The 13,547-nt window shown below is 38.6% G+C and overlaps 1 protein-coding gene across 2 annotated transcripts in view; it reads right to left on the reverse strand.

The window, feature by feature from the left end:
* SLC4A4 (solute carrier family 4 member 4) overlaps positions 1-13,547 on the reverse strand; it is a 1,959,050-nt gene that overhangs the window by 546,451 nt on the left and 1,399,052 nt on the right. For both annotated transcript variants that reach the window (XM_044061142.1, XM_044061141.1), the window contains one exon: positions 12,376-12,498. In XM_044061142.1, coding sequence (XP_043917077.1) covers positions 12,376-12,498 — 123 coding nt within the window. The remainder of the gene's footprint in view (positions 1-12,375; positions 12,499-13,547) is intronic.

Raw genomic sequence — 13,547 nt, forward strand, 5'->3', positions numbered from 1 at the left:
TATGTTCTTAGTCATTAACTGCATAATGGTCACTTCCATAGCTTTACAGATGAGACTTATCAGGCTTACAGGTCTGTAATTACCAGAGTCTGCTGCTGCATCACCTTTGTGCAACGGGATAGATCTGGATATTTTATACCTGTGCTTGGAACTGTGGTCTTTCTTTGAGGCCTCTGTTCATGGGCAAATACACAAGAACTCAACCTTAACTTGGTATACTATGAACTACTCATGAATAAACAGCATGGGGATGACATCCTCCCCTCCCAGTTGCTCATAACTATATGGAGTCAGAAGGCCTATCTGGAGGCCTAATGATCAACCTATAGCAAAAGCATTTCAGCTCAGAAGACTGTGCTCTGTGCTAACACAGTGGTGGTCTCCAGAGAAGGTCTGCAGTAACTAACACTAGGGAGTGAGAAAGTGGCTCACTGACACTGGTGTCTTCCAGCCTAGGATGCTATCTAACTCAGATTTTGTGTTATCTGCCTTCCAACTTGTTCTTCTTAGGTACCTCTCCAAGTTATTTTCTCTTCATAGGTTCATAGGTAGGTACTAGGCTATCAGCCCAAGGGCCTAAGTAAGCCTAGCCAGCAAGGTTCCCTGGCTTACGCCACCAAATAAAGTTAATTTCCTGTGCCCCTGTTGAGCAGAGCCACAGAAGTGATCCCTGGGGTGTATTTCATATTTCCTATCCACTCATCAAGATTTTTCTTGAAGAGTGCCAATGAGGAACTTGACATAGATGGGTAGCTTGTTCCAGAGTATAGGAAGTCTCTGGGACAGGAATCTATCCATCCAGCATGTCCTGTTTATTGTGGTGACAAGGTTTAGGCCCCTAGAGCATGTAGCTTGGTGGGGTTGGGATTTCTTTAGGTGTAGCATGTCCAACAGCTCTGGGTTTAACATAGCTTTATATGTTAGGCATTGATCTCCTCTGAGTAGGCAATATGCTACAGAGTAAAGGTGGAGTTGACAAGTGGAGTACCTCAGGGTTCAGTCCTGGGACCGCTCTTGTTTGGCATCTACTTCTCTGAAGTACAGGCCAACACTAAGGGACTCTGGCTAACAAAGTTTGCAGATGAATGCAAACTGGGAGCCATTATTGAATCCCCAAATGATGTGGATATTCTACAAAAGGGCCTTACAGAAACAGATGCTTGGTGCCAGAACAATGGGTTCAAGTACAATTTCAAGAAATGTATAGTTATCCCCTTTGGGAAAAAAACATGTACCCATGAATTACCACATAGGTGACAGTACACTAAACACCAAAAGTGTGATAAGAGACTTAGGGACACAGGTGGACAGTGCTCTCACCTTTAATAACCACATAGCCACAACAGTCAAGAAATCCTTCTATGTGGCACACCTTATCACTAAGGGCTTTTCATCCAGAAAAAAGGAGGTCATTGTCCCACTGTACTCATCCCTCATTAGACCCATTACAGAATACAACGCCGTGTTTGCTATGTGCCTCTCAAGACATCTGCAACAACTAGAAAGGCCACAAAAATACCTCACTAAAAAAATCACAGGCCTAAAGCAGATGCCTTATGCTGACCATCTAAACAAACTTCATCTATACTCTGTCGCATATCATCTACTCAGAGGCGATCTCTGCTTAACATACAAGGCCATGTCAAACCCAGAGCTGTTGGACATGCTACACTTAAAGAAATCCCAATCCCTCAGCGACACACGCTCCAGGGATCTAAACCTTGTCATCACAATGAACAAAACATGCTGGAGAGATAGGTTCCTGACCCAGAGACTCCCCAAACTCCGGAATAGACTGCCCATACATGTCAATCAGAGCGCCTCTTTGTCCGTCTTCAAAAGGAACCTTGATGATTGGATGGGAGATAGGAAATTCACCCCGGGGATCATGTCAGTCGCCCTGTTAGACAGGGGTCCAGGGGAGTAAATACTGTGGGAAGAAATAGCCAGGGAATTGTTATGGCTAGGCTTGTATAGTCCCTAGGGCTGATGACTTAGTACCAACCTATGAACCTATGAATTTTTCGAGATGGTCAGTGTAGGGCATCTGCTTGAGGCCAGTAATCCTCTTTGTGAGGTACTTCTGTGGCCTTTACAGCTGCTGCAGATGTCTTGTGAGGTACATTCCAAAATGGGCACTGTACTCTATAATGGGTCTAATGAGTGCCAGGTAGAGGGGAACAATGACCTCTTTTTTCCTGGATGAGAACCCTTTTGTGATGAGGTGTGCCACATAGAAGGATTTCCTGACTACTGTGGTGATGTGATTATCAAAGGAGAGACTAATATCCACCTGGGTCCCAAGGTCTCTTATCACACATTCGGCATTAAGTAGACTGCCGTTTATGTATTAGTTCATGGGTACAGAGTTTTACCGAAGGGGATGACAATGCACTTTTTGGCATTAAGCTTGAGGCCATGCCTCTGACATCAGGCATCTGTCTCAGTGAGGCCCTTCTGTAGGATGTCTACATCATTTGGGCACTTGACTATGGCTCCTGGTTTGCAGTCATCTGTGAACTTCATTAGCCAGATGCCTTCTGTGTTAGCCTGTACTTCAGAGAAGTAAATACCAAACAGGAGAGGTCCCAGGACTGAATCCTATGGTACTCCACTTGTCACTGGTTTGAAGTCAGATTTGGAGTCTGCAACTTTTACAGTGTGGGTTCTGTCAGTGAGCCAGTTGGCAACCCATCTTGTGACATAGGGATTTATACCTAGTTTAGTGAGTTTAGCTATAATTCCAGAATAGAGGATGGTGTTGAAAGCCTTGGTGAGGTCAAGATAGGCTGTGTAAACCACCTTACCCTTGTCTACACCTTTGGTGACTGCCTCAAAGATGTCGATCAGGTTCAGAAGGCATGGTCTGCCTTTCACAAACCCAAACTGGGTGGGTCCAGAGTTTGGAGGTTATCAATGTCTTTGTTTATGAGTTCCATGATGATACTTTCTATGGCCCTGCAGACCAGACTCATCAGGCTAATAGGGGGATAGTTCCCAGGATCAGTGGTGGCTCCCCCTTTGTGGAGAGGGATAACTGTTGCTATGCACCATTCAGTGGGCATAAAGTCTGACGTGAGACTATGATTGAACATGATGCTTAGGTGGGGAGCCAGTTCGTTCTAAAGTTTGTGTAAAACACAGCCTGGGATGTTGTCCAGTCTCATGGATGCTGTGTTTTTGGTTTTAAAGAGTGCAGCTTTTACCTGCATATATGTAATCACAGGGACTCTGCATTCTTCTTGTATAGATATGGGCCCTTTAGGGAGTGAGCAGGGGTTAAAGTTAGCACTGAACCTATCTGCCAGGATGTTGGGAATATCAGTTGGTTCTGTAATTGTTTTGCCTTTGTGCTGTAATTCAGAGCAGATCTGGGTGTTGCCATTGAGATTCTTGACATAGCTATAGAATGCTTTGTGGTTGCCCTTAGAATCAGTGACAATTTTTTTTTTCATAGCTAGCTTTGGAGGATCTTATAAGGGATCTCAGCTTCTTACTGAAGCTGAGCAGGGAGCTCTTCCACTCATGGGATTTTACTCTTTTTTGCAACAGTTTCTTCCTTCTGTTGTAGAGTTTGTTTATGGCAAGGGACCACAAGATTGGCTTCCTTTTTTTAGAGGATAGCATCTTGGTTCTGTTTGGGATAGCACGATCCAGGCACTCGTGTAAGTGCTTATAGAGTGCATTTGTGTAGGATTCAGCAGTCGTAACTGTATTGTCTATCTATTTGGGTGTCATGAAGTTCGCCACTTCTGTCTTAAGAAACATGAAGTTGGCTTTAGAGAAATTTTTTACCATGGTTTTCTTAATGGTGGGTGGGGGTGGGATGCGGATATCTAGGGTGATTAGCTTATGGTCAGATCTGACCAACGAGGAGTTGACTTCAGGTGTGGAACACTGGTCACTCATGTTGGTAATGACTAGGTCTAGGATATTGTTGCCCCTGGCGAGGGTGTGAATAAGTTGATCCATGGCATCGGAATTGATCCATGGCATCGGAATTTATGAATTCCTGAAAGTGTCGAGCGAAGGAGTTGGTACATGAGTAGTTTTCCCAGTTAATGGTGGGGTAGTTGAAATTGCCCATTATTAGGGTGTTTGGATGGACCCTAATATTTTCCAGTATATCAAGAAAAGAGGAGTGGGAGTCCTGGGGCATGGTGGAGGATCTGTAGTAAGCTACAATTTGGATTGCAGTTTTGTCCAGAGTTAGGTGCACTTGGATAACCTCAGATGCATTATGCTAAGCAACTAGCCAGGAGGTGTGGATATCCTTAATGAATATGGACACACCTCTACCTTTGATGTTCTGGTCCAGGTTAAATGGCTGAAAGTGTGGTATTAGTTATAGCCTGGTAATGCAGGGGTACTCTCTAGAGCCTTGAGCCAGGTCTCAGTCACTGCACAGATATCGATATTCTCCATTTTAAGGAGTGCCAAGAGTGAGTGCATTTTGAGATTTAGAGTGCTAGCATTGAGTAGCATTACCCTCAGTTTTTGCTTGCCTGTTCCTGTTTCGGTGGTGAATTTGTCATTTGAACCTTGTCTAAAAAAGGCACTATAGGGGCGGCAAGACCCTTAGCCAGTATCCAGAATCCCAGTGGTGACAGATGCAGGCCATCTCTGGCAAAACATCATGGTCTGTCAACCATGTTGTCCCAGGCAGACAGATACTGGATCCCCTTAGAATGACACCAGAAGCTTAGCCAATTATTGAAGTCAATCATTTTGTCCTTGTACTACAGTATCATTCTGGGTGATGGCAGGATGCTACTCAGGGCTAGGGTCATACCTGCCTGGGCTATAAGATCAGAGAACTCTTCCATGTCTCTTTTCATGTAGTCCAGGGAGGTATGTCTCAGGTCATTCACATCAACATGAACAATGACAGAGTCATAGTTGTACTTGTTGTGGAGTGACCCGAGTGCGTGAGTTATGTGGCGGATCCTGGCACCTGACAGGCAGCTGACAGTAACCTTCTCCTTGTTTAGCCTGGTGAATGGGACATCAGTGTGCCTGACTATAGTCACCTTTGACTAGTGTGTTGGGTACATTGTTTTGCCTTATAGGCTGTGGTTTATTGGCACACTGAGTCTGTGGGCTATGTGTCATTTGGGTTGTGTTGGGGGTGGAGGTTGCTTGCATTTCTGCTTTGGAGGTCTCTGTTGCTTGAGCAGATTATTATTGAGAGCCTCCATGAAAGCTTTTATGTTTCTATGTGTGGATTCTGGTGGTGTAGGTTTAGTGGGACTATGTGATGAGTGTGGTGTGGTGCAAGTGTTTACCTTCTCATCTTGACGGTCAAGTTCAGTCTTGGTTGGAGAGAGCTTTACCTCCAGTTTGGCTAGATAAGTGCATCTCTCACAGGTTGTGGTGTTGGGTGGTAGGAGGAGAGGGCTGTCTGTGTACATGAGGCAATTGCTACATTGTCCCAAGATGCCCAGATTCACGAGATAGACAGGAGAGAACACTGAGAGCTGACCCTTGGACATGCCTGAATAAAAAACTACTTTCCTCTAGACAAGTGAGGAAAGTGAGTATAAGAGCTGTTTTTCTCTAAGCAAGTGAGGAAAGTAAGTACAAGAACTGTTTGTAATTTGTAGCTTATTTAGTGCTAACAAATTCTTAACAAGTGCTGAGCATGAATAAGCAAATTCAAGTGCTAAAACTAAGAATTTGTAGCTGGATCTTGTGGTAGATAGGCTACCTAGTGCTTGCCACTCCCACTGATAAGCTATAATGCTTCCCTCCGACACAGAAAGGCTTGTGGGGCTCAGAAACGTAGAAACAGTCCTTATGCAATATATTGGAGAAAGAGATAGCAGATGACTCAGCAAATTAGCATCAGACATATATTCCCTTTAGAAAGAACTCCTTGAGAGATTTCAGCCATCACTTTAACATTCTTTCATTCAGGGATGCACACTGGAGATAAATGAGCATGTTGGTATAGCAAGGCCCTTATTTTAACTTATAACCCATTATTTTATGACATCAAGGACATATTAAATAAGAATTGGTTTATTTTTAGAGGAGATCAAGAATTCTTTAAAAAATGTGGGGGAAAAGCCATGTGTTGTATATAAAAAAGATGATTGTTTTAAAAATTTACTTGAACAAAACACAGAGGGTTATAAAACCTATGGAAAAGGATGGATGACCAAATGTGGTCATTGTACACAGTGTTCCAGTATTTTTGAAACGGACACCCATATTCCACATAATGGTCTAATACATTTGAACCACTCGATGAACTGTAACAGCACTTTTGTAGTTTATGCAGCATTATGCCAATCCTGTGAAGGATTTTACATAGGCAAGACTAAAAAAACTTTCAAAGTGGTGTATACCAACACAATTATGATATTAAAAAAGCCAATGAAAAAAATGCATTGGCATTGCACATCAAGAAAAATCCTGACCATAGGTTTAAATTTATTGACTTTGACCAAGTCGTTCTTAACAACATGGAGGTCCACGAGAATTGTTTCTCGAATTTAGAGAATGTATGTGGCGGTTAAGATTTAATGCCAACAACCCCCCCTGGGTTGAATGATATTATTTCCCTCTCTAGTTATTTAAAACTGAAAGCTGAATTTTATCTTTGATAGTTTTGTAATGTTTTAACTTGCACAGGAAATAAGGTAAGTAGGGGAAAATGTGATAAATGTACGTTTATAACACACCTTTTATACTGTCTTAGTGTATCAACAGTATGCTGGATTGATGTTTGTTATTTTTTTATACATATGGGTTACTGTGAAGAACAAACACTACTGTAGTTTGTTTTGTCTTGCAATTTTTTTATTATTGTTTCTTAATCAAGTTTCACATATATTTTAATGTTTAGTTTTAAAACATAGTGTTGCAATACAACCTGAATCCTGTAGAGGCAATACAGCTTGAAAAACAGTGTTGCAATACAATTTGAATCCTGTAGAGGAAATTAATTGTGGTCATGTGTGGTTAAAAGGAAGTGATGTCAATGTTTTATGTAATCTGATGAAGTCAAGCGTATCTACTGATGAAAGCACTCATTAAAAGAGTATTTTTTCTTCATATCTGTGGCGTTTTTTCTTATTTTCATACAATGAATTTTTACTTGGAAACAGAAAAATATTTTAACATCTCAAACTTTGTCTAGACCATAGCCTATTTTTACCATATCAAGCACACAATACCCCAAAAATATAAACTGCTGCTCTGGAGTCATTCATCCATAACTGGCCCATGTTGCTCTCCTTCACATTCCACTTCCAAAATTGTATATCTTTATATGAAAAATTCTAACCCTCAATCCCTAATACATAATCAGCTATAGCAGAAACCTTCCTGCATCTGTAGCACAGTGAGGTTTTACTAAATCGATTTTTACATCTTAAATAATCACTACTAACTTATCCTCCGCTAAGAAAACTCTCTTCTACATTTCCTCCAATTACAAATGAAATCTTGTTTACACAAAGCAATAGAGTATGGTAAAATTTGCCATTTCCTTTTGCAATAACATGCCTTTTCTTTGAAGTAACAGAAAATATAAATAACATACACACATCTTCTTGTTTTTCCTCTCCACACTGATGTGAATCACACTGTGTGTGTGTTATTTCCACTATTCTCATCACTTAATACCACTCCAGCACTAACTTTTTGCAATTAAACTGATTATTTTCTTAAAAAAAATGTAAATCACTTCTTTGCTTCCATTTTTTATACTGACATCTTGCAAGCAAACAACATTCGCTTTTAAACTGCTATATACTGTAAGCCTCCTATAATACATTTCTTATACACTAATAACTTTTAACATCTAAATGTTCCCATTTCCCTTATCTGTATTAAGAGATGCTCTACCATTTTTCTTTAGTTTTCTCTTCTTCCCCACTAATACATCAAAGTGTCAGTTTCAAACACCTAGGTTAAAATGTCAAATGCACTTTTTCTTTTTTAAATTCTATTTTCCTGTTGCTTTCATGGGGCTCCCTAGCTTAAAACAAAACAAAGTGCTCTGATTGTTAGATTATTATACAGAGAGTGCCAGACTTAAACTTGGTAGCTGTCATATATATTGAAAACCTGAACAGTGAAAATAAAATATAAAGACAGAAAGCAGCCTCGTATGGCATAAGCAGCTCTGAGGCTGAAGTCAGTAAATGCAACAGCACTTCACCAGTAACTTACTAGCATAACACTACCAAACATGGGTAGAATTCTATCATCTCCTAGAAAATTTCATTTTAGTATTGCTCTATGTAAGGCCCTGTTACATTCGATAAAATAATTACACTTTATGTATTCAGTATTTCTTAACGGAGACACCCAGATCATTCACTGCTCTTCTCCTTCCTCTCCCCACCTCCCATTCTCAATTCTATCCCATCAAGACAATCTATTAAGTAATTAAAATGAGTTTTTTGAAAGAAACAATCCCTACAATATTACACATTTTTGATATGAGTGTCGTTGTGCTAACCACTTGACACAAGCAGCCTCATCCTGTAGTAAGTAGAGTTGAATCATCACTGTATTAAAAAAGAAAAACAGAAGGATTATAAACAATATTACTCATATTGAGACAACTAAAAATAGTAAATGTACATACATTTTGGTTTCAGTTTCCTTTAGTATATATTTCACTTTTTAGTAAAATCTTTGAGAGTATTTAAACTTGTTGCATTTTTTATTTCAGTTCTTTGTTTCTTCTACTTTACATCAGTCCAGGAATTTTTTTCTTGGGATCTTTTCAGTGAGGTAGATGTTGACCAGTCCATTTCTTCTGGAATTGTAATTATATTATTGTTCTTGATAAAAGAAACTGCCTCATCTATGTTGTCGAAGGTTCTCATTTCATTTGCGTAAAGAATCTTGATTTTTGCAGGGTATGCAAGTTGAGCTTTGATTTTGTTTTGTTTCAGGAATTTTACAAATGGCCATGCTTTCTTCTTTAAACCTAGAACTCTAGTTGAATAGTCATTATCAAATCTTATTTGGTGTTGTTTATACTTTAAAGGACTATTCCTCCATGCTGACTTTAGTATAAGTTCTTTATCAAGGTATGATAAAAACTTTATTACAATGGATCTAGGAGAAGTATTAGGAGATGATGATGCAGGTTTTCCTATGGCTCGATGAGCCCTTTCTATGCCATTTGACAGTCCTTCTTTTAGGTCTAAGAATTCCAGCAACCAGGAATTTAAAAATAAAATAATGTCCTCACCCTCAGCTTTCTCCAGAAGACCAAATATTCTGATATTTGTGTGCCTTCCTCTGTTTCCTAAATCATTTATCTTGTTGATTAACCAGTTATTTTGTTGTAAGAGAAATTCACTTTGGTTCTCTTCTTCCTTCAACCTTCCATTTATATCGAAGAGAGATGTTTCAATGTCCATTATACCATGACCCCCCCCCAAAACGTGCACGCTGATTGGCCAGCGTGCCCGTTGTAAATCGAGTTATACTAATGGAAAAAGATCCGGTCGCCCGGACTTTTTTCCATTAGTATAACTCGTTTTTTTAAAACACTGTCTCGCTATGTTAAATGGGTTTAACATAGCGAGACAGCTTTAAAATAAGCAACGGAGATCTCCGTTGCTTATTTTAAAGCTGTCTCGCTATGTTAAACCCATTTAAAATAGCGAGACAGTGTTTTAAAGCACGGAGAAAGCAAGATCTCCATTGCTTTTTTAGTGTTAGCTATGTTAAATGAGTTTAACATAGCGAGCCAGTTTTAAAATAAGCAACGGACATCTCCGTTGCTTATTTTAAAACTGTCTCGCTATGTTAAACTCATTTAACATAGCAAAACATAAAAAGCAACGGAGATCTTGCTTTCTCCGCTTTTGCTCACAACTCTGATGTACTGCGCAGGCGCAGTACATCAGAACCTGCCGGATGCCAGACATCTGCGGAAGGGCAGCAAACAGGCATTATACTATGCCATTATTTAAGAAAAGTAATAGTTTCTTTTCTTAAATAATGTCATGGTATAATAGCAATAACCCACTTCTGGGTGTGGGTAATGCTAAATTTACCCACGGTTGGCTTTGTGGGTAAATTTAGCATTACCCACACCCAGGCGTGGGTTATTGCTATATTATTTTTGTTTGTTGCTGCTGTAATAATTCTTTAAAGACATCTGTTTGTTTTTAGCAGTTCTCTTTTAGATTTTCAAGGTTGTCCTTAAAATTATCTATTTTCAATGACAGCTCCTACAGTACAGAGGACATCAATTGGATTTCCTTCTTCAAGGCTGTTTCAGAATGTGAGTTCTTTGAGCTACTCATTTTCAAGTGGCTATAGTAGTCTCCAGATTAATTTGACAGGAAAATATTGACAAAAAACTTTCAAAGTTAGTACACTATTAGTTCATAAGTTTATCAATAATAGTTGGATATTTTTGTTCGATGAAATTAATTATTTTCCTGTTATTTGAACTAGTTTTGTGGAGCTCTAAAAAAATGCTGCTACCAGTTAGCCATTCAGGCTCCGCCCACTGAGAGCAAGACTTCTGGAATCTGGGCCAATATATTGACTGAACTCCATTTGAACATATTCCCTGTACTCTGTACTTTGTCCATTTACCTTAACTACTTTCTATTCATTTTCTTTCTGAACAATTTTGGTCTTAACAAACTCACTTTTTTGAAAGCAAGCCACCAAAGACGTATACGGGCAAAAATGCTTCCCAAGAAAAAGAGTAAGGGGAATTTTCCCATTACCTTAGCCATTCTATATAAATAGCACCTGAGGTCACCCCTCAGAATGAGATTAGGACTTAAGGGCTCATCAAGCTTAGCTAAGCAACACTTTTTAGTTATTATTTTTTTTACATTTCCTTATCTGAATGCTCCTTTTGTGATAGAAATGTAGAAGGCAATGCAAACAGTCCATAAGGTTATGTTTCGTGAATACGTTATACTACTTTTCTGTACAAATGCACATTTAAATGTTTATTATGCATTTGTTATAAATTCGCCACACTTATCTTAGTGATTTTCACCAGTGTAGTTCCATCACAAAACATGATTTCTGAAGTCATTGTGCATTTTTTTCACATCACCTTATCCAATGTCATATTTCAATGCAGAAATATGCAGTGGATAGTAGAGCAGTACACAAGGTGAGGTGCTACAGATGACAGTTTCAAAACCAGTATAAAACTGCTGAACATTAGCAAAGTTATAAGGAAATGTTTACTAAATTAAAATGGAAGCAAACATTTTAGAATGATTATCTTACATGTCAATGTGTAAAACAAATTCAAAGACACTAGTGAAATAATGTTTTTCATGAAACTGTGTGCTTACAGTTATATAGTTCACCATATTTGGGCTCCCGTGTGCATCACACTGAAAGTCTGCATTGAAAATTTAAAAAAATAATAAAATTCTGGACCTTTATTTAAATATTCAAAGAAAAATAATAGAAATCAAGCATTCTTTAATGCAGAAGGTTGTCCAACCCTTGAAATGATCTGCAGCATTTGTGGTTATTTTAATGTGTGTATCAATGAAATGAATGAGTCAGCAGGCCATAAATCATTTACTCACCAACACCAAGGCCTACCTTTTTCATCAATTGCTTGCACACAATTTTGTTATACTTAAACTCCCAGTTTATTTTCATGCATAATTAAAGCAGGCTTCTTGCTTTTCTGTACGGAGTCTACAATACTCTTATCAGCCTTACTGACAAGTTTTATCCAGCTAATATTATTTGATTGCTGTATTTGTAACCATGTAATCAACTCTAGGTCATATGGTGGCTAAATATATATATGTATATATATATATATATATATATATATATATATATATATATATACATATATATACATATATATATATATATATATATATATATATATATATATATATATATATATATATATATATATATATATATTTTTTTTTTTTAATAAGTTAACATTTAAGCACACACTACACCTGATCAGCCTGCTAGAACCAATTAACAACATGAATCTGCAGCAGTTTCCATTAACTTAGGATATGGGAACCCATTATTTTGCTTCCATTAGTACTCATTAAGAACCATCTCCTTACAGATCCTCAGTCTGTGAGAGGTGAGCCAGCCATGTACTATCGATGTTACAGCAGAATACTGAAGAGGACCTCCAGGACCTGGTAAATATCAGATGACTAAACAGAGATCCCAGTCAAAATGATTAAAAGTAGCATAAATGCCAGTGGACTGACTGCATTGTGAAGTCATGCATCACATACCCATAGTTCACTCTGTCTATTTTTTCCTTTCATCATTGCAGTTTCTTTATTTCCAAGCACAATTCATTAGTCACTTCATTTTCAACAACATTTATCAAAACAACCTAAGAATGGCAATGAAATGAGTTCTAACCTTCCTGTTCTCTGCAGCTCCTCACATTCATGGTGCCCATCTCCTCCTGTACCACCTCCGTCATGGATCATATCACCGTTCATCTGGGTAGTATCCCCGGCAGTGCCCGAATACATATTTTTCCTGCAAATACACATAAGGTAATATTACAGACATGTCTTACAAACAAGTTTATCAAAAACATACATTATCATAAAAGCAGGAACTTAATGGGGTCGAAATGTTTTTTTTGTATTAGTGGTATAAAAGTCTCATTGCTGTCAACATACTTTAAATATTACAGTATTAAAATGGTTCACAGCAGTGTGAAGAGTTTGCATTGACTTCAGTGTATATTTTTGTCTGAAAAGATTGTTGGTATCAGTTTGTGAACATAGTTCTAGGCTAACATAATTTCATGCTCCAGATGATAATCACAAACCACTAAGCAGTTCATTAGAACAGGGTGATTTGGTTAAAATAAAATTCATTCTTCAATACAGAACCAGTATAAGCAGCCTATCCTATCGCTGCCTTACTTGCTTTCATACCTAGTATCAAAATTATTTTTCTTTAATTATGAGAGTTATTATAGTATTTGTTAGCTAATACTGTCCTGTCAAATGGACTCTTTGCTTTAACATGCATCTGGCTTTATGCTGATATCAAAGAAAAATACCAAATCTGAAGTCACTGATAAAACACCAGACTTGACAGTCCTGATCAAAGCAGCATGACATTAAAGATTACAGAGATTCAAAGATGTACTTTAAATACAAACTGGTCACATGGAAATGCCAGAAAAGCCTTCAAGCGCTTAGTAAGCAGGCATAATGTTCCAATTAGAAGTGTTTATTGAATTAGTAAAACATGTCAGGGTGGCTGGGTATGGTAAGCAGAGAACCATGCCGTTTTTTAAGGTATGGTATTCTCCAGCATCAGTCACTTGCTTAGAATCTGGGTTAGCTTCACAGCATCATACTACTTAAACAAACAGGCTAGTTTTCATCTTATCACTTTCTCTTTGTTTTACTGCGGTGGTGGTGCTGCGGTAGCATTGTCGCCTCACAGTAAGACGTTTTCCTGTTTGATTCTCAGCTAGAGTGTCTTCTGTGTGGAGACATGCATGACTGGGCGTACCTTCATTGAAGGTTGTGCGTCAGGGCCAGCAACTCGGCACGTAAAAATCTACT

The sequence above is a fragment of the Protopterus annectens genome, chromosome 2.part0 (genome assembly GCF_019279795.1).
Source record: "Protopterus annectens isolate FY-2018-M chromosome 2.part0, PAN1.0, whole genome shotgun sequence".
NCBI classification, from domain to species: domain Eukaryota; kingdom Metazoa; phylum Chordata; order Ceratodontiformes; family Protopteridae; genus Protopterus; species Protopterus annectens.